The sequence below is a fragment of the Peromyscus maniculatus genome, chromosome 22 (genome assembly GCF_049852395.1).
Source record: "Peromyscus maniculatus bairdii isolate BWxNUB_F1_BW_parent chromosome 22, HU_Pman_BW_mat_3.1, whole genome shotgun sequence".
NCBI classification, from domain to species: Eukaryota; Metazoa; Chordata; class Mammalia; order Rodentia; family Cricetidae; genus Peromyscus; species Peromyscus maniculatus.
In genome coordinates this window covers 38,671,657-38,697,256 of record NC_134873.1, presented here as the reverse complement: position 1 = coordinate 38,697,256, position 25,600 = coordinate 38,671,657, and the positions used below count along the sequence as shown (strand labels likewise).

The window sequence follows — 25,600 nt, the reverse complement described above, 5'->3', positions numbered from 1 at the left end:
AGGGAACAGAAACTGAGGGAAGAACTGTAGAAGCCCTGGGGTTGGGCCTTGTTCTCCTTCCTGTTGCTTATCAGGGCCAGACTGGAGCTGTCCTTTGCAACATCCATTGCTCTGACTACTCTGAATGGCTCCAAACTATACTAGACCCTGCATGGGAGCCTCAGTTCACATTATCTGTTCATAAAGACTATATTCTGGTAGTATCATCCCCTGGGAATGGGTCCTGTGACATTAATAAGATAATGTGTGTAAGAGAAGTGATACTAGGAATAGAAGTCAGACTCTTGCACATGCTAGGCAAGCACTCCACCATTGAGCTACATCCTTAATCCTCCTTATGTGTATTGAGACAGGGTGTGAATAAATTGACAAGGGTGTTCTTCAACTCACTGTAGTTTAAACAAGCCTCCCACTTATGACCTTCCTCTCTCAGTCTCCCAAGAAGTGGGAATTATAGGCTTTTCTCACTAGACCAGGTGGATGTTTATTTGTTTGTTTATCTACATATCTCTTGAGCCTGGGTCTTACTACTCTAACATATATAAAGAGTTCTCATAAGAATTAAGTATAACCCCCTTGTGTCAGATTGTTCTTTCTTAGCTTAACTTTTAGGTTTTCTTGCACTGAAGTCATTGGAAGTTAGTTTTAACTCTGGTTGTGAAGCTAAAAATGATTTGAGACAGTTAAAGCCTAGTGGGTGTTGAGGAGACCGGAGTTGCAAGGCTGGGCCCTGTATGAACCTGAGATGACCTTTACTGGGTTTTATAGTGCATGCTACATTCAGTGAAGACCATGCATTGGTTGGTCAAAATGAGGGAATGAGGAGATTTTGGACACTGCATTCTCTTACCTGCTGACAAATCAGAAACATTGTTTTTGTTTATAATAAAACTAAACAATAACAACAACAAATACCATGCCCCCCAAAAAAGCAAAATTTAAAATAATTTTTAATGTAAGCTTGAAAGTTGAAATTTTGAGGTAGGATGTTACAAGGAAAGTAAGTCTTTAAAACAATGAAGTAAGAAAGTTTGAAAATGTAGGCTTGACTAACACTACCCATAAAACGCTGTGATGGCTACTTTTATGTCAGTTTGACACAAGCTAAAATTATATGAAAGGAGAGAAACTAATTTGAAAATGCTTCCCTACAATTCCGCTGTAAGGAATTTTCTTAATTAGTGATTGATGCAGGGGGCACAGTTCATTATGATAGTACAATTCCTAGGTTAGTGGTTCTGGGTTCTATAAGAAAGCAGGCTGAGTAAGTCATGAGGAGCAAGCCAGTAAATAACACCTCTCCATGAGCTCTGCATCAGCTCCTGCCTCCAGGTTCCTGCCCTATTTGACTTCATGTCCTGACTTCCTTAGATGGTAAACAGTGATATGGAAGTGTAAGCCAAGTAAACCCTGTCCTCCCCCAAGTTGCTTTGGTCATGGTGTTTCATCACAGTAATGGTAACCATAAGATGCCTAACCTGAACCTTGACCCCTAACCACACCCCCACCCCTGACCCTGACCTGAACCTTGACAGGGACCTGGCCCTGGACTTGACAAGAACCTCAGATGCTGGAACAGTCAGGTGATAATTGTAGGGACTCTTTCAGTCTGAGGAGATACTATAATTGAAGTTGTAATTGTTCAAGTTTTGACTGTTGTGTTCAGAAGTGTTCAGCCCTATGTAATCCAACAACTTCTTGAAGTTGGATGCTGCTCTTTACTTAGAGGTGGCCTAGCAGGTTTTTGCTTGTTTATTTTTCTTAAAACTGTTCTTTCTTTACACAGAGACTGGCTGTGTTCTTTGGTTTCTTGCCATACCTACTTACACTTAACATAGATACCTGTGTATTCACACACACACACACACACACACACACACACACACACACACACACACCTTGCAGGTGAACTTTCACAAGACAACCTCAAACTACCACTTTTCCAAATCCAAAAGAGCTCTTTCACTAATACTAATGATTCCATGCAAACACTAGAGGTAACAAGGATGACAGTCTAGACTACCTGGTCTTAATTGACCAAGACCTGGCCCACTAGTTCAAGAGAAAGCTCCTACAGAAGAGGTCTGTCTTAGTGTTTACTATTGCTGTGAGTAGACACCATGACCACAGCAACTCCTATAAAGAAAACATTTAATTGAGGGGACTTGCTTACAGTTTAGAGGTTCAGTCCTTCATGATGGGGAGCATGGCAGCATACAGGCAGACAGAGTGCTGGAGCTGAGAGTCCTACATCTTGACTCAGAGGCAACAGGAAGTCTACTGACTGTCTCACTGAAGGAAGCCTGAGAAAAGAGACCTCAAAGCCTGGCCCTACAGTGACACAGTTCCAACAAGAGGTGTGGCACAGATTAAAGGTGTGCCCTCCAACCTCAAGGTCTGGATTAAAGGCATGTGTCATCCAGCCTGCTCCAACAAGTCCACACCTTCTAATAGTGCCACTCTCTATGAACTTATGGGGGCCAAATACATTCAAACCACTACAAGGTCCCAGAGTCACATAGAAAGGACACTTTCCAAACTGTTAAGCTACCTGCGGCCTGTGCACTATGTGCCAGGTTCCCAGCTTTGGTGAGCTATCAGTTGTCTTTGAGTCATTTCTACTCCTAAAAGTTACACCTGGACCATATTCCTGTAAATAACCCCAATAAACCCCATTGGTTCACCAAATTAGTGTTATCCATACTTTGGTCTGTTGTGAGTTCCCTGTGTGGAGTGAATAGACATGTGTGTTGCATCTTCCCAGGAAAAATTTTGCCACACAACACAAGTTAACAACTGAAGCTAACTATGACTTCTCCAAATACCAACATGTTGGTCAGATATAGGTGGTTTAGGTCAAGTATTTCACAACATCTTGGCTCTGATCTGCTATGGCACTTTTATACTCCTGAAGCATTCTTTGCCCTCTTTCCATAGCTCAATGATCAGACATTGCCCATAGATGCTGATTATTGATGCTCCAAGTCTCAGGATTCTGGGTGTCTAAGTTGCAAATGAATATTTGTTAAAAATGATCTTCCTTGAAAAAAGACCTGAAGCTCTGTGATAGGGCTTTTGGCATAACTATTGTGAGATGTGCTGATCATGGGATAGGGCAAACATAAGTGTTTGGTGTTGAGTAATATGCTAATAGAACAGAGACAAGGACTTCCTGTGGTTTTAAAGCTCTAATTGCTCACTCAGCCCAAAGCAATGGGAATAGGTGAGTAATGCTTCCTTCATGCCTCTACCTGCATAGTGAAAGTGTTTACTGTTGGCCATTTTCTCTTCTTCCCTGTTTGGGAGTAATATTTGTATAGCCTTGAAATGTATTCAAATTTGTGAACATGTATTTGGAGTATGCGTGCCTAGACATTTTTTTTTTTTTTTTTTTTTTTTTTTTTTTTTTTTTTTTTTGGTTTTTCGAGACAGGGTTTCTCTATGTAGCTTTGCGCCTTTCCTGGAACTCACTTGGTAGCCCAGGCTGGCCTCGAACTCACAGAGATCCGCCTGCCTCTGCCTCCCAAGTGCTGGGATTAAAGGCGTGCGCCACCACCGCCCGGCGACATTTTTTTTATTGAAGAAAAAAAAGTTACAATCCTGAGACTGTGTAAAACTTTCCAGTACTTAGAAGTGAATTTAAGGGAGGTCCAGGTATTTTTATTGCTTTGATCTTTCCCATTTATATAAAAGTCAATGGTCACCTACCAATGAGGCAATTATGGTTCTGCCAGACATCTCTGAGGTGTCCTCGAAGCTCCTGCCTTCTTATCCACCTTGTGGTTCATGTAAAATGTGAAGCACTACACTTTGCATTCTGCTCACCAGTAGACTTTGTGCTGACAAAAATCAAGCCGACATCTGACTAAGCAGTTTGCTCCCGTAGGGCACTGATAACCTCTGTTCAAATCTCCTGGTAGACTTTGCTTGTTTTCACTCCAATTTTTTGTTACTCTTTTGAAAGCACGTATCATCTTACATAAAATTATCAATATCATCTCAAACAGGAGTCCTTCCCTGCTATATGGAAATCTGCTGCTTTGAATTGTTCCCCTGTATGAGGTGTGGGGCAGCACCAGCATCACCATGGCTCCAGTTTCAGCTAACAAAATACAGGTCCTTCCAGAAACTCAAGTGCAGCATATGATGGCAAAACTCAGCTCAAGTCTAGGTTTTGGGTGGGCTGAGTCAGACTGTGACCTTTAGATGGAAAACAAAACAAAACAAAACAAAACAAAAAACAACAACAACAACAAAAAACCTGGTAGACGTTAAATTCTTTTCATAAACTAGCCCAGTGAAGAGTATCTGAGTCAGGCAGATTTGGGCTCAAATTCTTACTTGACAATTCTTTAATCTAAGAAGCTCCCTCATATCTAGAGCAATGGGACCTTCAGACATCACTAGAGTTGTGTAAACAGCAAGCACAGTATCTGCATACTTCCCCCTGGAAACCTCCCACTCCTAAGGAGTTTCTTCTCAACCTCCTCTCAGCCATGTGCCTCCAAACAAAGGAAACTGGATTCAGCCAGTTCCTTCAGTCAAGAAACATCTATAGTTGCTTGATTCTGACATGACCCCTAATAGTGCAAGCTGAATGTAGAGCAAGAGTGAAAATGACAGACCAGTACTTGTGGTTCTGACACTAGTTTCCTCAGAAAGTGGGAAGTGGAGTGAAATCAAGAGCTTGTCATGGAGCAGCGTCAGTCAAGGGTCCCTCCTAGAGTGTGCAGCTTTCTCTTCCCCTTGACTTAGGGCTTTCTTAGGACTTGGAACCTAAACTGGGAGATCTCTTTAAACAGTGCAGCTGGTGGCTGTACTAAAATTTCCCTACATGTGCTAGGACTCCCAAGCAGAACAAGAAATGGGAGGGCTCACCTCTTAGGACATAGTGTGCACTAAGAAGTTTTGTGAGCTTGAGGTCCATGCTTCACCTGGGTGATGTGAGGGCTGAATTTTGATTTTACTCATGACTGTCTTTATTCTGCATGGGTGGGTCTCTGCTCACTTCTCCAGATGCCTACCTGATATTTTGTTTTGGTACTTCATGAATACCTGTAAGCAGGCCCACACAGGAGCACTTAGGGTACCTAATGTTGACACTGCAATCCTGACTTGCTAAGTAGGTTGAAAACACATCTCCAAGTCCTGACATACTGTCCTCACTGACCACAGGATGGGTAAGCCTATTGCTTGTACTGGAGTGTGTCGGAGGAGTAGCCTTAAAATTATACTGGGAGAAACACTCTACAGTTTGTGACACTGACCCCCTTATTATTTGCCTAAGTTGGAAAGGTGTACTCTTAATAAATAAATACAGAGGAAGCATATAGTTCCTGACAAACAAACAACTAGATGTAGGTTGTCTTGGGCATCATTTGTGAGTACTTTTTCTTCAGTGTAAACTTCAAAGTTACAAAACAGATAATTTAGTGTACAGATTTATCTGCCATTTTAAAAGGTATGCTTCTCTTACCTTTTGATTCTCTTTATATGATTTGGACTTTAAGATCCATTGGTTCAGGCATACTATATTAAATAGAAACCATGAATGAAACAAGGCTATAAATTCATAAATCAGATATCTAGATACACTATTCTTTCCTTACCTTACTTTGTTTCTTTCTTTACATGTTCTCTGCCTTCATTTCTATAATTTATCTATGTCAATACATTGATCTGTCTATCGTCTCTCTTTCTTTGTTATCGTGTTTCACACTGAAATTGGGGTGTGTGTGTGATGGGTTAGGGAGCTGGGTGAATATCAGCTTTAGTACTAGAATCCTCAGTATACACAGGTGAGTGAATTCTGTCATTGTCATCAATGACAGCCTAGGAAAGTAACTTTTAATAAATAGCACTGTTGTTTTCATACCACAAAAGTGGAGAGTGGGTATCTGAAATTTAAAAATCTTCAGTTTCCTTCTCTGGCAAAAGTCTTAAGTTCAAATTGAGCACCAGGTCTACTGAAGCCAGGATCCAGGCAATTCTGATCTTGTAGTTCAGATTCCTAATTGATAAGGAAAAACAATTCTATTTTCATTTAAGAATTTTTTTTAAATTGTGTGTATGTGTGTTAGTTGAGTGAGCTTATGTGCATCACATGTGTGAATGAATGTGTGAAGGCCAGAAGAAGGCATTGGATCCCCTGGATACTGTTCAGTGTAGGCATAAGTCATAGCAAGACTGAAAGTGAAACCAGCCTGGCTTGGTCAGTGCACCAAGAAAGACCACACTTCCTCACCTTCAGGTTCAAACATACCCAGCTGTGTCGGACAGATAGGGAACCAACCTAAGAAATTCACAGTAACCTCCCCTTGAGTGAGCTAATGATAAGGTACAAATAGTGTATTCATTTTATTTTGATGTTCATTTTTTCAGTGATAGATGCTAGTACTAAAACACGAAAAGAAATATTTTTAAATAATTCATAATATATTTAAAGAAAACCAAAGAGCTAGATACTCTAAAATAGTTTTACTGCAACCATATAGTAAATATATACATATATAGGAGAGCTGAAGCTTCAAACACTATGCATCTCCATTGGCCAACTCTTGAAAGACTTTCCTTTGATGAGGAGAGGAAGATCACAGTACCACAATCTTACTTCAGGATTGCCTCACCTGTTGGAAGTCATAAGTCAAGGTCAAGGCAGTACCAGCTGTAGCATTGCGTTAGACTGTGAACTATTGGAACAAGCAGAGACCACGAAGTCAACTTTCCTTCTACTGCCAGAGAGATGTGGATATAAACATTTGCATAAAGAATGAAGAAAATCCCTAGCACATTTAATCTGGATACTGCTACTGTATTCACATATAGCAGTTCAAAAGGCCACTGTTGGATGATTATCATTACTATCTTTCTTCTTGCCAACATATTTAATTGCATTATTTATATGCTATTCTTTGCAGCAGTAACTTACTTAATACACAGGTGAAAAAAGTATAAATCCCATGCCTTCTTAACTGCTGAGTCATCTCTCCATCCCCAAAATTTTTCTCAAGACATTCACATATATATAATGGGGACACCTGAAAATAATGAATTGCACATACTGAAAGATCTTTTACAAATTGCTGTCATCATGACACCTTTTAAAATTAAGTGTGGTACAGTGACATGCATAACAGAAGCACTGGTGGGGTAGCACAGGGCACACTTCCCAAGCTCTCTTGAGAGGCAAAACCTCAAACATGTCATCTGTGACATATTTGAAATAAGTCTCACAGAGCTCCACTTGCAAACAAAAGATAAACATTCAAATAAACAATATGTATGAAAAGATAACAAAAGAGAAAATTATACAAAATGAAAGAAAAGAAACCCACTTGAGGACTAGAAAATATAAAAGGAAATATTTTTGTAACTAAAAAACTACTCAAAGTAAAATTACAGTTACACATAATATATTTTTAACTAAAAGCAAGGACATTTCAAAATGGAATGACATAAAATATTACCATTTGGAAATTTCTTCCATACTCTTTTTTCAGATCTTATATTTTAAGATTAAAGAATACGTTTTGAAAAAATATAGTAAACTTTCAAAGGATTGGCTGACAATTTTTTTGGGTTGTTGTTCACACATAATTCTCTCAGAAGATACTGAATCTAAAATCCTTTTATTGTGAATGTTACAGACAAGTTCACAACCAGGGGCCCAGTAACTTGTTACCCATACTCAGAACCTAGCACCTCTCAAACCCCAGAATCAGCCTTTGCTTCCAAACATGTCCTCTGCAAGCAATGAATTGATGCTAAACCTAATTCCATGGTAAGTGAAGCGGAACCAGACCTCAGGCCAGGGAAGTGCTCCTTATGGGTAAACCAGTTTCTATCCCAATTAGAAGGTAAGAATGAGGGTGTTATGGAGCACATTCTATTGGGAACATTGTTAAAGAACTAACAGAAGGACTCCATGAATATTGGCCAAATCTCAAGTCACTGATGAAGTAAAAAAAAGTACTTTTCTTTTTAAAGCAGGATCTCTATTCCCATGAATCTCCCAATGGGTGTTCCCACATACTTATGACCTAGAAGAAAGTGACATTAACAAAATGAACATGAAGCCCTCAAGTGATTTTAAATGTCCTCTCAAATCATCACAAAAGACTATCAGTTGTATAGTATGGGAATAACTACAGTTTAGTTATAGTAAAGCTTGGACACCGGTGTGTGTGTGTGTTGGGTGATTGTCTCAGCCATAGCACTTAAGCAGAATACCTCTTTGTGCTCAGAACGTTAAGTGGCATAAGTTAGTTGCAAAGAGCATACTATTGCATCCATGCTTGATTTCATACTTTCTTCTTTTCTTTAAAAGCATCTATTTACATATTATCACAATACATTGCAGAAACTGTCAGTAAGTCAGGCAAAAAAAAATGTCCTGAAGATATTTTCCAACAGCTGTCATTTCTTCAGCTGCCTTTTGAGATATACTCTTATAAGGAGAATGCCTCTCATAGCTACTAACATCTCCCTTCCATCTTCACCACAGCACTTCATCATGGCTAATACACAAGCTTGTCAACAGAGTACTTTATTCCTAGAGAGCAGCACTTATGTATTGTTGGGGTACATCATGCCTCATGAGTCTCTTCAATTTAAGGGTGCCTTCATCACTGGAAAAGTTTGCTTCCTGTGGAGAAAACAGAAATAAGCCATGAGTAACATCTTGTCTGCTATAAAATTTACAACAGAATATGGCCTCTCCTTCTTTGGTTTTATAATAGTTCTATTATTTTAAAAACATCTATTTGTGTTTTAAATTTTGAAAAAAACCTTTAGGTATATTAAAGAGAACTTTTATGTGGCTTCTTTGATAGAAAAATCTCTCTCTCTACAAGCCTTTTCCTGGAATTTTGAAATTTTTCTTTTCCTTCAACAACTCATGGGGTAGAATACTGACAAATATTCCACCTAGGAATACTGGCCTAGGGCTGGACAACAAAACTGAAAATAAGGTAGGCTGTCCAGTGGAACACTTGAGGCAGAGATTCCATCCTTTTCAAATACTAGTATCTCCAATAGGACCAGGTGCTGACCAGGAAGCAGAAAAGGATGACCTCAGTGCCTTTGGGTCACTTGTTTGCTTATACTCTGTTCCTGGAGACAGCTGTAGAGCTCCCAGTGTAGACCAAAAGTAAACAGAGTACCTGTCTTCCAAATATGTAACACAATTTAGGGCTTCACAGGTACCTTTTCTTTACAAAGGGGAAATGTGAAGGTGGCTGTGAATATTTGATTTTTTTTGTCCAAAAATCAAGCCATGTTTATCTCTAACTATCCCAAAGGACAAGTTATCTCTATTATGCTAATATAAAAACTAACAATGTGTATATTTTATTTTTAAGAAGTCAGAAAAACCTGACAGGATGATATTTAAAACCATAAAAATAGAAGGCCAATTCTCATGATTTATACTCTGGAAAACACTATTAAAATTGTCCATGTATGACCATCCATCTACTCACATGTCCTTAGGGGGTGGTGTGAAAATTCTATGAACTGTATGCAGTTATGCTATTTTCAATTTTATTCCACAGGGTAAGAAACTTATAAACCTGTACTTTAATTCTGAGTAGGATATTTTATTATAAATTATGTCCCTGCCTATTAAGTGAACAAAACATTCATTAATATAAGTGGTTGTCAACCTTCCTAATGCTTTGGCCCTTTAATACATGCTCCTCATGTGTAGTGACCCTCAACCATAAAATTATTTTCCTTGCTACTTCATAACTTTTCATAATTTTTTCCTTGCTACTTCATAATTTTTCTTTCTTTTTTATAAGATTTATTTATTTATTATGTAAAGTGTTCTGCCTGCATGTATGCATGCAGGCCAGAAGAGGGCACCAGATCTCATTGTAGATGGTTGTGAGCCACCATGTGGTTGCTGGGAATTGAACTTGGGACCTCTGGAGGAGGAGCCAGTGCTCTTAACCTCTGAGCCATCTCTCCAGCTGCATAACTGTAATTTTTCTACTGCTATGGATAGTAATGTAAATATCTGTGTTTTACAATGATCTTAGGTGACACCTATGCGAGGGTTGTTAGCACTCCAAAGGGGTCTACAACCCACAGATTGTGAACCACCAATGTAAACGGCCTTTATAGTCTTTCATTTATAAATCCCACCTTTGTTCATCTCAAATATTCTGTAATTTTCATAAAATCCTATTTCAACACAAAGGTAATCGGGAAGAAAAGCTAGAACCACATGTGCATACTTTGCTGCAAGCTTTGGTGCTAGCCACCTAGACTTGTGTAAGTGAATGGAGTTCTGATCCCAAACAAATACCAACTCAGTGAGCTGAGAAAGCCCAAGAATGTCACTTCATCTTTCCAATGTTCCAGATATCTCTGCAGTGCTGTACAGCACAGGCTGCTTTGTGGGTCAAGGGGAGTAAGTTTATGAGGTAAATTTCATGTGGTGACTGCTAAAACCATCCAGAAGCCTTGAGGAAATCTGAGTGAATATCCTCTTTAGCTTATCTGTATGCCATCTTGTTACCTCACCAATATTTATCTCATGGCAATTTATGTTTTCTTACTCCTCATTCTAATAGGCATTTTTTTCTTCTCTTGTGTTTCACTCTCAGAACAAAAATATACAGATTATTGACTATACAGAAAATAAAACACAGAAGCTGAACAACCTTTCTCTGTCTCCTTTCCTTTTATAGACAAAGCAAGTCAGCCCTAACATATGTGCATGTGAGATGGACCTTTGCTAGTGCCTTCTCTCTACACCCACTCTTCTACTACCCTCCTTTCTGCCCCAGCACTCACAGCTACACCATGGTAGACCCTTGCCATCATTCACATATCTCAGATTCAAAGGCAATTTTGTGAAAATACAAATTGATGTAATTTTTCTGTCATTCTTCTTGTTATTGCTTGTATACATTCCTTGGGGACTTGTACTGATGTAATATACAAATCTTCAATAAATTATAAGAAAGAACTTAAGTTTGAGCCTTCTGAAATCAAGAAAAATTAATTCACTTCTTACTATTTTTATATCTGTATAAAGACTTCTCAACAGCTTGTTCATAAACACAAGTTGGCTGAATATAAGCATCTAAGTGTCTGCCCCATGAGATTCTACTTTCTAATAAGGTGTCTTCAGTTAGTATTTATCTCAGTGCCAGAAAATGTAATTTTTAAAACATTTTCACAGTAACTTGCTCTCAAAGCAGAATTTAAAAAAAAAAAAAAGCTGTTAAAATGTTTAAATGCCTTGTTCTCAAAAACACTCCTATAAAGGTGTCTTCTCCTTCCTACTCCCAAGATACATTAGACAAATCAGAAGGAGGGAAGGTGTGCAGCCTTATTGCCTTAGTACAAGCTGAGGCCAGAGAAGTATGTGGTTACTTCCTGGACCAGAAGGTGCTTACACTTCCGTATTATCATCAGTGGCACACACACACACACACACACACACACACACACACACACACACACACACATTTTCTTGGTAAAGGAGTACCAAGTTCTCAAGATCTCAAAGCCTGGGGTGGGGTGGGGATCCTCTAGAGCCTTCCTTTCTGCTGGAAGTGAGATATCAGGACTTACCGGGTGCTGAGAATGCACTGAGGACGTCAGAAAGGCCCACCAGAAGTTTTGTCCGGGTACGTAATTGCCTAAGGCTCAGAAGTTACTTTCACAACAGGAATTAACAGGAGATGAAACTGCTGGCTGGACGTATTTAGTACTTCAGATTTCTACCATTTACACTGCAGGGAGAGCGTTAACTTAATGACCTTTCCAAGTACTCAAATTCAACACAAGGAGGGCAACTGGGTATATTCATACTGTAGGCGCTGTATTCTAACCATGAGCTGTGATTGGCCAGCACCCAGGTTAGCCAACACATATAAGCACACACCCCACCCTCCAGCTTCCTGGCACTAACCTGGATCAGATGTCAGTCAGGCAGGTCCCTGCAATCTCTGACTAGGGGTTTCTTTGGCCTTCTTGCAGGTGAACAGCCACTTTATGATACGGGCGTTCCTTTCTATCACAGAGGTGGTGCTAGGCACCTGTTCAATGAGCTCCTCTTCTTGCAATCCGTCCTCGCTACGCCTGGAGAAGCTACTATCAGAAGTAGCCATGCTTACGCTACGCACTTTGAGTGTAACACAGTCGGATCCAGCAGAGAAGTTCTCCCTCCCAAGGGCCTCCACCACTTCAGGTTCCAGGCCGCAATACAGGAAGAAGGTGTCAGAGTCGGACTCAGCCCTGGCTATCGAGTAGCGGGAGCTGAGATCTGACTGAGAGCGCTGCAATCCTCTGCGACGCGACACCCGTAGCTCCATGCCGGAGGGTGCGACTGGAACCTTAGACGCCACCTCCAAAGGCACGTCTGGGTACTTCATGGCCACTACAGGGGCCGGAGTTGGTAACATAGAAACTGGGCTAGTGGCTGCCGTCTGGCCGAACTTGGTCCAAGTGGCCTCTGTTTCCTTCGTCTTGTCCTCACCTGACTCTCTGGTCGTCTCAGGGGTCACTGGCATTTTGTCCTTGATAGACCCCTGGAAAAATTTCTTCACCAGCCCCGCTCTGGAAGAGTCTGCGCCTGGCCCTCGGACGAATTCGCATTTTTGTCGGTAGATGACCAACGAATCGGGTCTCAGAGGCTTTCGAGAGAGAGCCCTGCGGGTTACAGGAGCTGGGGCAAGAGCCGAAGGGATTGGGTTGTGGTGCTGCACCTCTGGGGCCTCAGGGACCCTGCACTCTGAAACAGGACCCCGGCTGGATCTTGGCGTGCTACGAACAAACTTGGCACGGTCAGCCGCTAGTCTCTCCACCGCGCTCTTGCACGCGGGCTTCGCGGTGTGAGTGTCCTCTGCCGCCCTGGGGTCCCGGAGAGGTGGTCGCATTCTGGCAAGCGCGTCCACAGCCGGCAGGGCCCGCATTCTTTCAGGACCCAAACCCACTGTCGTCCAGTAGAGCTCACTCCTTTTCCGGCGCCAGTCAGTCCGAGTCAGTTCCGAAGTCCGCAAGGGGTGGGGAAACACGCCCCAGGGCCCCTCCGCCCAGATCCGGAGTTGGGGCGAGCCAGAAGGGCCGGGAAAGGTGAATCACTCCGGCGCCAGCTCGCTCCTCCCATGCAGGACACGGTGCCTCCTACACCTGGTGTCCCCGCCTGGTGGCCCGCAGCAAGGTGTCCCCGCCCCCTTGTCGTTCTGTTTCCCGGGCCGCCACCCTACCCCTAGCCTCCTGTCAGATGTCCTCTCTCTTTTGTCTCCTACGGACTATTCCCCATCTTCCCTAGCTCCAGGAATACCCCACCTCCTTACCTCCAGCCACTACTCCCAAACATTCTCCTCTGTGCCCTCCCCCGCTTTTCTATGGGAGGGTGGAACAGAGAAAGTCTGCTAGGGACCAAGCCTGCTCAGTGCCGGGTGTCTGAGGCTTCCTTCCAGCTCCCAAAGTCCTTGAGGTCTTTCCTTGCTGGGAGTTCTCGATTCCAGAGATTAGGGCACGAAACAAATCATCCCTGTCCTTTTATAGCCTTGCCTGTCCGGGAACTCGTGCTGTAAACCAGGCTCGCCTCGAACTCACAGAAACCCACCTGCCTCTGCCTCCCAAGTACTAGGATTAAAGGTGTGCTCCACCACCGCCTGTTCTTTTAATTCTTAAGTGATCTCAGCAGGTTTGGAAATTTTCTGATTTATTTCTATAGTTTCTATACACTATTTGAAGAGAATAGTATATGAAAGAAAAAGAAACATTTTCCATGTCAAAATCAGTTGGGTTGGAAGAAACCAAGAGCCACCTGAGACTTGGCTTAAATCCAGAAGTCACTGGCTGGTACTGCAAGTCTCATTGCTTTTGGAGAAAACCCCTAACACCTGCAAGAATCACTCCTTCTTGTACTGATCCAGGTGATGAGAAAACCTAGGGTTCACCAGGCAAGGAAAATCAAAATAAGAATGATGAAAGCTTAAGAAAATACTTCCAAAATTCCATCTCTCAAAAAGTTGGACAGAAGACTAAAACTATCTGCCAGACAAGTAAAGTGTAAGTTATCTCCTGTGTGGAGGCCAGTTTCAGGTCTTGCTGAAACTGTCTCAAGTTGCAGATAAATGCTCTGGACACAAAATTGCAGGATTTAGTCCAACTGTTTCTGGAAACCAGGTGAATGCCATTGTGCACAACAGCAGGAGCACAGAAGCCTTGCTAAAGAAGAAAAGATCATGACAAGTGTGTTAACTGAGCTCCAGGGAAGAATCACATGGGGACCCAAGTCAGCTGAAAATCAGACTGTCCGTATAGCCTATTTGAAAATGAAATATTTTTTCTCTTGGTTGGAAAAAAAAGGGAGGGTACTCAGTAACTTATGGGATGGGTAGAGACATACAGAGAAAAATATGAGACAGAAGACACCGAATGGGTATGCTTTCTCCAACATAGTCAAGGAAGCCCAAAGTCTAGCTGTTTCTCTGCCCATCAGGCCAGATACTACACACCAAGTCTGGTGTCTAAGTCAGAGGAAGCAGCTCTTTTTTTTGTTTGTTTGTTTGTTTTTTTGGTTTTTTTGAGGGGAGTGAATGCCTCATAGCAGCAGCAGTTAGAAGAACTATAAACACACATGCCTTCGATATGTCTGAACTTGGCCTCACCACCACTAGCTACATATTTTTGGAAACTTCTCTTGGGCCTTTGCTTTTTCATCTGCTAAACCTGTTCTCATAGTTTGCAGTGTCCATTCTGATTCAGAAGGACTGAGAAGATGATATAGCAGGTAAGTGCTTGGTCTGTATTCAGCATCCTTAAGAAACTGGAATACAGGACTCTGTGCCTCTGGTTGTGTACAGTACAGCTCATTGTGTCCATCTGCTAGTTTCCTAGTTAGTAAGATGGCTTATGTAAAAATCTTTGCATTGGGCACAGAGCAAGTTCTCAATGTTAATAGTTATTGTTAATTGTTATTGTTTTTATAATAGTGATTATGAGTTAGTCAACTATTTCCTTTCCAAAGAAAGAATGGGTTAATGCTCCCATAACTGCTCTCATGGCTTTTCCTAGAGAGGAGTAGAGAACAGTTGTATAGTCACTGTAGGCAAAAGCTGGATTGGCCATGCATGCAGTTTCAGAAGGCAGGCCAGATAAGGTATGACACATCATTAGTGGAATATTTTGCAACCATTTACAGTTAGCTTTCCCTAGCCCTTAGACTGGGAAATTGGCATGGTATAAGCAAAAAATTTTAAATATCAGAGATTTAGAAACATTCTTCACCATATGTCCTACCTAGCACTCTCTTGGCCATAGCCTATAAACCATTAAAATAAGTCAGATTATATCCATATATATATATATATATATATATATATATATATATATATATATGTGTGTGTGTGTGTGTGTGTTCTATAAGTTATTTTCCTCTAGAGAACCCTAACACACCCTGTCTCAAAAAATAAAAATGAAACAAGAAATAAAGAAACAAAAAAATAGGAGTCAACTGAGAAACTGAATGAACTAGATTTATGTGTGTGGACTTTAATAAATCTGGAAAAACATTATTCAGAAGTTAAAATTACAGAATATTTTGTTTTTGATGTTCAAATTCATTTACTGAGGAATTATACAAAAATATGACATGACACCGCTAATTAACTATAGATAAACTATCTGGGGAGAAGAAGAATGAGGCAGGAGCTTCAATTTCAGTTGCATTGTTTTTTTCCAGGAAAGAAAATGTTAAGAAAAGCAGGGGAACAAATCAGTGCCCCTGTAACAAATCTTTCATGCAAAATCATTTACTAGTTTCCTTCTCCTGTGAAAATGGAAATTGATTCAGGGCTGCCATTGTGCAACTCTGAGATATAAAACAGCATGTTAAGTATGAAGACCACCTGGGGCAGAGGCTGCAAGCAGTGTTTCAGCCTGAGAAGATTGGAGATGAAAGTACCCTAGCACAGAATATACCAGAGACAAGGGTTTCCATTGGAAACAGACTATTAGATGAATAGAAAGTTGACTACAGAAAATATAAAATAGAAGCTCTGCTTAAAAGATAAAGCTTAAAATTAATTGGTTCCATATCAAGAAGATCCTTGAATACTGTGATTAGGAAGCAGCTTGTAATTTGACAAAAAAGCGAACAACTGAGTGCTCACTTTTTTCCAATTCTAAAAATATGCCCATCCATTACAGATATGCCTAATTTCATAAAAAAAATACTAATGGGTGTAAAATCACAGATTATTCCCAACATAGTGAGAGTAACTGATAGTGAGCAACTTCAGTATCCCACTCTCACAATAGATAGGTTATTTTGACAAAAAAATAAACAGAGAAACATTGGAGATAAATGATATCATAAATCAAATGAACCTCTACAGAACATTACACTTAAATACTGAATACACATACTTCTCTTCAGGCCATGGAACTTTAACTAAAAATTATTATATTTTAGAACACAAAGCAAGTCTCAACAAATATAGGAAAAATAGAAATAACATCTTATATTCCATTTGACCACAATAAAATAAGGCTAGATATCAACAGCAATAGAAACTGCAGGAAATGCATAAATTCATGGAGAATAACACACTATTGACTGACTGTGGGTCAGATTAATTCCAGAAGGAAATGAAAAAAATCTAAGAATGATATATTAATGAAGACAAAGCATATTATAACATGTGCAATGTAATGAAGGCTGTCCTAAGAGGAACATTTATAGCACTAAATGCCTACATCAAAAAAACTTCAGAGATTTCAAATAAATGAATTGATAACCTTAACACAGCAGTTCTCAACCTGTGGGTAGCAAACCCTTTGGGGGTCACATATCAGATATCCTGCATATCAGATATTTATATTATGATTCATAACAGTAGCAAAATTACAGTTATGAAGTAGCAATGAAGCAATCTTATGGTTGGGTGGTCACCACAACATGAAGAACTTTATTAAAGGGTCATAACATTAGGAAGGTTGAGAACCACTGCCTTAAAGCCTTGGAAAACTACAAACAAAACAAACCCAACAAGAGTAGATGAGAAGATATAATCAAAATAAGGACAGAAATCAACAAACACACACAAAAATGAATTAATGAAGTGAGATGATTATTTAAATGATAAACAAGGTTGACAAATTCTTAGCCAAATTAACCAAAGGGAGAGAGAAGACCCAAAACAATAAAACTAGAGAAGAAATGGGAGATGTTAAAAAGACATCAACAGAATTCAGAAAATCATGAGGGCATAACTTAAAAATCCATGGTTTACTAAATCATAAGCTTAAAAGAAATGGATGAATTTATAAAGAATATAACACAATAAAGTTAAACCAAGATGAAATAAACATATAAACAACAAGCAATGAAATTGAAGAAGTAATCAAAATTTTCCCAACTAATACAACAACCAAAAAAGAAGACCAAATGGATTCCCTGCAGAATTCTATCAGACCTTTAAAGAAGAATTATTGCGATACTACTCAAATTATTTCTTAAAATATAAAAAGAAAGCAAGCTTTCAAACTCTCTTTTTTTTTTTTTGTTTTTTTTTTTTTGTTTGTTTTTTTGGTTTTTCGAGACAGGGTTTCTCTGCGTAGTTTTGCGCCTTTCCTGGAGCTCACTTGGTAGCCCAGGCTGGCCTCGAACTCACAGCGATCCGCCTGGCTCTGCCTCCCGAGTGCTGGGATTAAAGGCGTGCGCCACCACCGCCCGGCTCAAACTCTCTTTAATGAAGACAGTATCACATGAATACAAAAACTAGATAAATTGTTAAAAAGAAAATTACAGACCAATCTCCCTGATGAACATAGTCAAATATTCTCAACAAAATATTTGCAAACCCAATTCAATATCAGAACTATCATTCAACATTACCAAGTTGATTTTATCCCATTGATACAAGGATATTTTATTATATATAAGTCAATAAATGTAATTTATTGCATTAATAGACTAAAAGATGGAAATTACATGCTCCTCTTAATAGATACAGAAAATGCCTTTGACAAAACCAAGAAATTTTAAGGTAAATAGATGTAATTGGAAAAAACTTAAAATGCCCAGCAAGGCAAATAGTATATTATTGCTCATGTATAGGTACTAACTTCAATTTTTTTTTTTGAGTGTTTAACTTGAAGCACAAGTGGAAGCCAAGAAATTAGAAAAGGGCCTTTGAGGTGAACATACTAAGGGAGGACCATAATAAATTATAGGTAAAATGAAAATAGACAGGTGAAATTCTGGTGGCAAAAATATAAGCAGGAAAAGGTACAGGAGTATGGGAGAAATTATGGGGTGGGATGGATGGCTAACTCAAAAGAAGGATGTATAAAAAGGTATAAATAAGCATGCTATCTCATAAATCATAATAGGTTAGATAGTAGAATATATGTGAAATGAAAATAAGAGGGGTTGAACAAGGATTATTAAACAAGGATGAAGCATGGAATGATCAGGGAGAAGAAGAGATAGTGGGTGCATTAACCAAGACTGTTTGTGAAAAAGCCTATGGAAACCCACTAAGTAATAAACTAATTTCAACAATCCACTAAAAACAAAGTTAAAGGTTACCCTGGGCCATAAATCAAAGTCAAGTTCATATTTTTTTATGGATATTTTACTGAACTTTGGAAGCTGCAGTTTCCCAGTGACTGCGAACATCAACATATTTCTGTTTTGATTTAAACCTAATTCACTCCTATTGATTTTATTAAAAGTATAGGAGAATGTGTCAATAACCCCCTTTATAAAAACTTACTATATTATGAGAAAACTTTCCTTTTAGTTCCTTCAATGTTTTCTTTTGCTACTTATTCATCAACTTGAATAATTCCAATTGCCTTTCTTTGAACTCTCAATAGCTTCTGTTTTTGTTTTGTTTGTTTTTTTCCTTTTGATTACTCTAAGGCAACTCTGAAATTCATCAGAAAACAAGAACAAAGGGGAGAAAGACTTCTGGGCACAGAGTCTGTTGAGTCACCGTCTTGTGAGTCCAATTAGGTCCTGACCTCAGTAGGCAGGTGTTGGAAGGAGTCCAGCATCTTTTTCTGGCTCTGCAGTCTGCAAGTATCGCATTTACTTCAGATGAAATACTATTTCACAGCCACAGATGGGCACTAAAGTAAAAATCTTGGTCCACATAGACTTTTCCTAGTCTTAAAAGAAGCCAGTCAGGACAACATGGTGGTATGATCTGTCTTTAACAAGAACTCTGTGTGCTCAGTATTAAGTTCGGCACTTCAAATGATGACATTTTCACCTGAGTGAAAGAAAACATTGGTGACAAACTTCAATCATGCTAATTTTCAATAAAAATAATTTTACATAAGCAATTGGCAGCTTACAAATTGTCTAGACTTGTTCTCAGGGAACATGTGGTTACTGGAGCTGAAAAGTCCATTTCAGGGACCTGTTTTGTCCACGGCTGTGTTAGCAAATAAAGGAATACTGGACAAAGAATGAGGCTTGGCACGTGTGCTTTGGAGGCCACATAGAGTCCAGTTGTCTTGCTCTAGAGTAACATATATCTCTCTCTGAACCAAAGATTAGTAAATTAAAAAAACTAATTTTATAAGCAGATTAGTATTTAAACAGAAAACTAATTAATAATTAATGTTTTAAAAGATATTTTCTAAGAGTTGAAAAATTAAAAATTGACTTGACACTTTAAGAGGAAAGCTTACTGATTTTTTTTTTTCCTTAAAGACTTGGCAATCAATAGACCATGGAAATGGCCAAATGGGTACATTTGCTCCAGATCCTGGCCACAACAGAGCAGATTCTGATTACAAATAAATACAGGGCTTGGGAATAAGCACTAGTTTTTTTTTTTTTTTTTTTTTTTTTTTGTTTGTTTGTTTGTTTTTCAAGACAGGGTTTCTCTGTGTAGCTTTGTGCCTTTACTGGAACTCACTTGGTAGTCCAGGCTGGCCTCGAACTCACAGAGATACGCCTGCCTCTGCCTCCCGAGTGCTGGGATTAAAGGCGTGCGCCACCACCGCCCAGCATATAAGCACTAGTTTTAAAACTACGAGGTCTGGAGCTGGTCCTACATCGACGCTTATTATATATGTGACCAAAGCCAGAACTGTGTTATTAGCACTGTGTCAGGTGGCTGTCTCTCTTCACGAGGCTTCATGGAAGAAAGGCATTACAAGTCACAGTTTCCTTGTTTCCAGGGAATTATTTCTCCTTTCCTAGTCTGAAGAGACACAGAAGGTGCAGGCGAGTTGTGAAGTAGTGTGAATGTGTCTCTCAAATTGCAGTGTTGTGGGGAAAAGTGTTCCAGGAAACTCTCCTATGTATTTGCTAAAATAATTAACTTGCTTTTTCAGCTGATCAGATAGATATAGCTTTGCCTTAAAACTCCCTGTGCAGTGTACTAGAGATGCTCTCAGACTCCGGGAAACTTTTCCATTTGGAAGCCTCAGTGTCTTCTGAATTGGAATTGAGTTCATGAACCCAGGGGCAGTAATTTGAATAAAACCTGTCTTTCTACCTTCAACAAGTATTTGATACTACTTGCTTTTGACAGTAAAGGATCTTAGTTCTTTTCACACTTTGATGTGTGAAAGAACTAAGTTAATTGAAATCATTCTAGTTTTTAAGGATGATAGAGGTAAATTAATTCATGGAGTTGTCTCTGTCAAATGCTTTGATAACTTGGAAAGCTAGGAATAGGCATTTGGCAGACTGTCTATAAGTAAAGTGTGGCCCTTCCTTCTCAGTTTTCCTTTTGCTTTTGTTCTGTCTTTGCACTCCCTCTAACTTCTGCACCTGAGGCTCATTGGACCTTACTCTAACTGTGGCAAAGAGAATGTTAGCAGACCTGGACCAAGCAAGGGTCTGGGGAAAACACATGCATTTTTGATGATTCCTGCAGGCTGAGAATATACCCTTGATAACCTAATCAATGGATAAAAGATGTGTACATGTGAACACATGGGAGAGAGTTAGTTGCTCAGCTCAAGTCATCACAGACAAGTCTACAGACAGCTGATTCCAAACGAAGGAGCCAGCTTGAAGACCTGCAGAGCTCCTGCCAGTCTGAGACAGGCCATATATTTCCGGAAGAATGAGGTTATAGTGTACAATCCTAGACTAGGTAATTCAAACTATTGGATTGTGAGGTGGTTTATTTCATGGCATTGATTGAAAAATAGCTTATTATGTTTAAGACTTAAAAATTGTGAGTTGATTAGTCTCTATGAGTTGTGTACTTACTAGAGATTTTTTTATTGTTGCTTTTAAGTTTTACTGCCTTATGGTCAAATAGGATACATGGAGTTATTTCAATCTTTCTGAATTTCTTTAGATTTATTTCATACTGCCAAGACTTGGTCATTTTAGAGGGACTTCTGTATGCTACTGAATAGAACATATTCTTTGGTGTTTGGGTTGAAAAATCTGTAAGTATCTGTCAAGTCTATTTGATGTTTGATGTCATTTAATTCTTATGTTGATCTGTTTACTTTTTTTGTGCCAATGATCTGTTTATTAGACAGTTTCAATTAGGAAACCGAGTTTCCGTTGAGAAATCAGCTGTTATTCTTATGAGTTTTCCTTTATAATGTGGCTTGTTGTGGTGATATTATGCTGTAACAAATAAAGCTTGTTTTAAGATCAGAGGCCAGTCTGAGCAGAGCTCTGTGGCAGAGCCAGCCACAGAGTTAGTCATAGAGGCCAGGCAGTGGGCCACACACACCTTTAATCCTAGCACTCGGGAGGCAGAGGCAGAGGCAGACAGTTCTCTGAGTTCAAGGCCACCCTGGACTACACAAGATTAATCCAGTCTAAAAGAGAAACAGCTGGGTGGTCAGGGCTCACACCTTTAATCACAGTACTTGGGAGTCATAAGGCTTTAATCCCAGCACTAGGAAGGTTGAGACAGGAAGTAATATGGCTGAGTGGAGAACGGAATATAAAGCGGGAGGAGACAGGAGTTCAGCCCCCTTTTAGCGGAGGACTCAGGGGGCATTCAGTCTGAGGATTCGTGGAGACTGGATCTTCCCCTTTCAGCTGAGGAGTTGGTAAATGAGAAATGGCTATGGCTTGTTTCTCTCTGATCTTTCAGCATTTACCCTGATATCTGGCTCCAGGTTTTTATTAAGATCAATTAGGATTTGTGCAACAGCTTGTGTTTGTACTCTTTCATTGTTCTCTATACTTAGTGTTTTAACTATTATATGCTGTTCAAAGTTTCTTTTCTGGTCTTCTCTATTTGGTACTGTGTACTTCTTGTATCTGTATGGATATGTCTTTCCTTAGTTTGGGGAAATTTTCTTCTATGATATCATTGATTACCTGGTCTATGCCATTGGCCTGGGATTCTTCTTTCTAGTCCATTTCTACAGTCAGAAGATTTGGTCTTTACACGGTGTCCCACATTTTCTGTATGTTCCTTTCCTGTGCTTTAACAATTTTCACACTCTTTGCTTATTTCATCTGTCTACTCTGCCTTGGAGTCTGATAGTCTATCCTCTGCTTGATTCATTCTACTTGTAAGGCTCTCCCTTGAGTTTTCTAGTTGTATTATTGGAGTTTTAGTTCCGTCTTCATTTCAGCTTGAATCTTTTACAATGCTTCTAGTTCTTTACTGAATTGAATTTTGAAATCCTGGATTACCATGGTCATTTTCATTAGCCTTATGTTTGTTTTCTTGAGCATCACTAAGGCATTTTTCCCTTTGAGTTTATTCTCTTTAAGTTTCTTTGTGTTTTCTTAAACTCTTTGATGAAGTTTCATTTGAGGTTTATGATTATTCTTTTAAATTCTGTATGCTATGGTGCATTGAGGTCAGTGGTTCTTAATCTGTGGGTCCACGACTCCTTGGAGTCAAATGACTCTTTCACAGGTGTTACCTAAGGGAAACACAGATATTTACATTACAATTCTTAACAGCAGCAAAAATACAGTTATAAAGTAGCAATGAAAGTAATTTTATGGTTAGGGGGTCACCACAACATGAGGAACTGTATCAAAGGGCCGAAGCATTAGGAAGGTTGAGGACCACTGATATCATTGGTGAACATTTCTGTAGTACTGACAGATTTGGCATTTCTAAAGAGCAGGCTCATCTGTTCTCCTGTCACTAGTTATTAGTATTTTGGGGAAATTTGAGGTACAAAATCATTATGTACTAATCAAAACAAAATAAAGTGTTAGGAGTTTTTAGCCTTAGCACTTTGAAAGTATCCATACACTCTAAGGCAGCTCTGGGTACAAATACAAAGCAGTATGTTTTTTTCTTTCTTCTCGCTTTAGTAAAAATGGACACTGACAGGTAGCTTCTAAGTGGGAGGATCAAGACAAAATATAAGATAACAAGCTTTGTGACACTTCAATTTAGAAACAAGGAGAAATACAGTCAAAGGCAAAGGTGACTAGGGTTTATTGACACTTGAATGAACACAGGACCTCACAGGTATTGCAAAGAACAAAGTTGGTACAACTCCAACACTTAATGCTCAGTCCTATTCTTAATCTCCAGTGTTCTCTTTGCTGTAACATGGTGAGTATGAGGTTTTTTCTACCAACTCTTCCACTTTTAACTATTATCAACTTTTGTAGAGACTTTTAATCTTTCATATATATGCCTCTTACTACAATAGGAAAAACTTTATCTGCAAAAGAAAAGGGTTATTTAAAATTAAAATTACAAGACTGAGAAAAGTACGCCTTTTGGTTTCCCCAGTTCTCCGATTATCTAGGCCATGTCACAGGGCACAAGATAAACAAACCAAGTGTGACATTTCCAATCTAGCCTTCGACCTCCTCACAGCATCACTGTCAGTACTTCACCTTGTTCCTAAGACATGCCCCCACTCCAACACAGGAATACTTGGTGGAAAGCTAGCACATATAATTTGTCAAATTCCTATCAGCACCTTGTACATATCAAATAACATCTGGTAAGTATTCTATATCCATAAATGAGGAAACAAACTGAGCAGAGTGAGATTAGAGATAGTTACTTCACCCGGGTTGAAACACATTTCTCTTTTCCAGGCTATGTTGGCTTTTCATTGCTTTCCTCCTGCTTTACTGGGACCCTGTGTGAGAAAGGAGTTTTATTTTCTAAAGTCTTTGTTCTTTGTAAATAAAATAAAATAAAAAACTTGTTGTCTTCCCTCCCCACCTTCCTTAAAGCCCCAGTGACCACTTTTATCATTTCCCACTTTAAGAACTCTTCCCTTTGGCTGGGCGGTGGTGGTGCACGCCTTTAATCCCAGCACTCTGGAGGCAGAGGCAGGCAGATCTCTGTGAGTTAGATTATATGGGAATGGATTGCTGGATTTCTCTCCTACTCTGGCTCCATTTATACTTGAATCATTGATCCACTTTAACAGAGAGCTTGGATGCTCAAAAACTAACCCTATGGACTGCAACTTTATAGATGCCAATGACACCACTTTAATCCTTCGCTTGAAAAGAGCTAAACAGAGAAAATTTAGTCCCCCAAAGAAGCAAGTATTACTTTGTCCACATATAGATCTGGAGTGTTTATGGTTCATGTTTGGTCTTCTGGCATTAGGCAAGTTCTGAGTTCCAGTTCTGCCATTTGATCTTCAGCCCACTCCTCAGTTTCTTTTTCTTTCTCCTTCCCCTCCCTCCATTTTCCTTCTCTCTCTCTCTCTCTCTCTCTCTCTCTCTCTCTCTCTCTCTCTCTCTCTCTCTCTCTCACCTTCAAATCAATACTAAGACCTCCTGAATCTGTTGACCAGACTCTACCACCCTCAATGAGAACATTTCAGTCTCCCTCCTACCACCTTTCTCAGAGTTCCCATTGTCTACCCTCTTCCTGGAGAGTCAGTGAGGCACATGGGCCCTGGTCCACTTTACTTCAATTTCACCATCCCTGGTATCTTGGGTTATATACTTGTACCTATCTGGACTCTGATTGGTAGATATACACTCATTCTTTTTTTTCCCCTTTTATTTTATTTTACAATACCATTCAGTCCTACATATCAGCCACGGATTCCCTTATTCTCCCCCCTCCTGCCCCCTCCCCTTCCCCCCAGACCACCCCCCATTCCTACCTCCTCCAGGGCAAAGCCTCCCCCAAGGACTGAGATCAACCTGGTAGACTAAGTCCAGGCAGGTCCAGTCCCTTCCTCCCAGACTGAGCCAAGCGTCCCTGCATAAGCCCCAGGTTTCAAACAGCCAACTCATGCAATGAGCACAGGACCCGGGTCCCACTGCCTGGATGCCTCCCAAACAGATAAAGCCAATCAACTGTCTCACCTATTCAGAGGGCCTGATCCATTTGGGGGCCCCTCAGCCTTTGGTTCATAGTTCATGTGTTTCCATTCATTTGGCTATTTGTCCTGTGCTTTATCCAACCTTGGTTTCAACAATTCTTGCTCATATAAACCCTCCTCTTTCTTGCTAATTAGACTCCCAGAGCTTCACCCAGGACCTAGCCGTGGATCTCTGCATCCAGATCCCTCAGTCGTTGGATGGGGTTTCTAGTACAACTATTAGGGTGTTTGGCCATCCTATCACCAGAGTAGGTCAGTTCGGGCTGTCTCTCGACCATTGCCAGCAGTCTTTTGAGGGGTATCTTTGTGGATTTCTGTGGGCCTCTTTAGCACTTTGTTTCTT

At 39.9% G+C, this 25,600-nt stretch overlaps 1 protein-coding gene across 1 annotated transcript; it reads right to left on the bottom strand.

Annotated features, from left to right (window-relative positions):
* Positions 1–6,253: 6,253 nt before the first annotated feature.
* On the bottom strand, positions 6,254–13,112 carry Fam110c (family with sequence similarity 110 member C). Its single transcript, XM_006998616.4, has 2 exons — positions 11,927–13,112; positions 6,254–8,644 (listed from the first exon to the last, which is right to left on the bottom strand). The coding sequence occupies exon 1, from the start codon at positions 12,927–12,929 to the stop codon at positions 11,943–11,945; it is 987 nt and encodes a 328-aa protein (XP_006998678.1). The 5' UTR covers positions 12,930–13,112; the 3' UTR covers positions 6,254–8,644; positions 11,927–11,942.
* Positions 13,113–25,600: the final 12,488 nt, after the last annotated feature.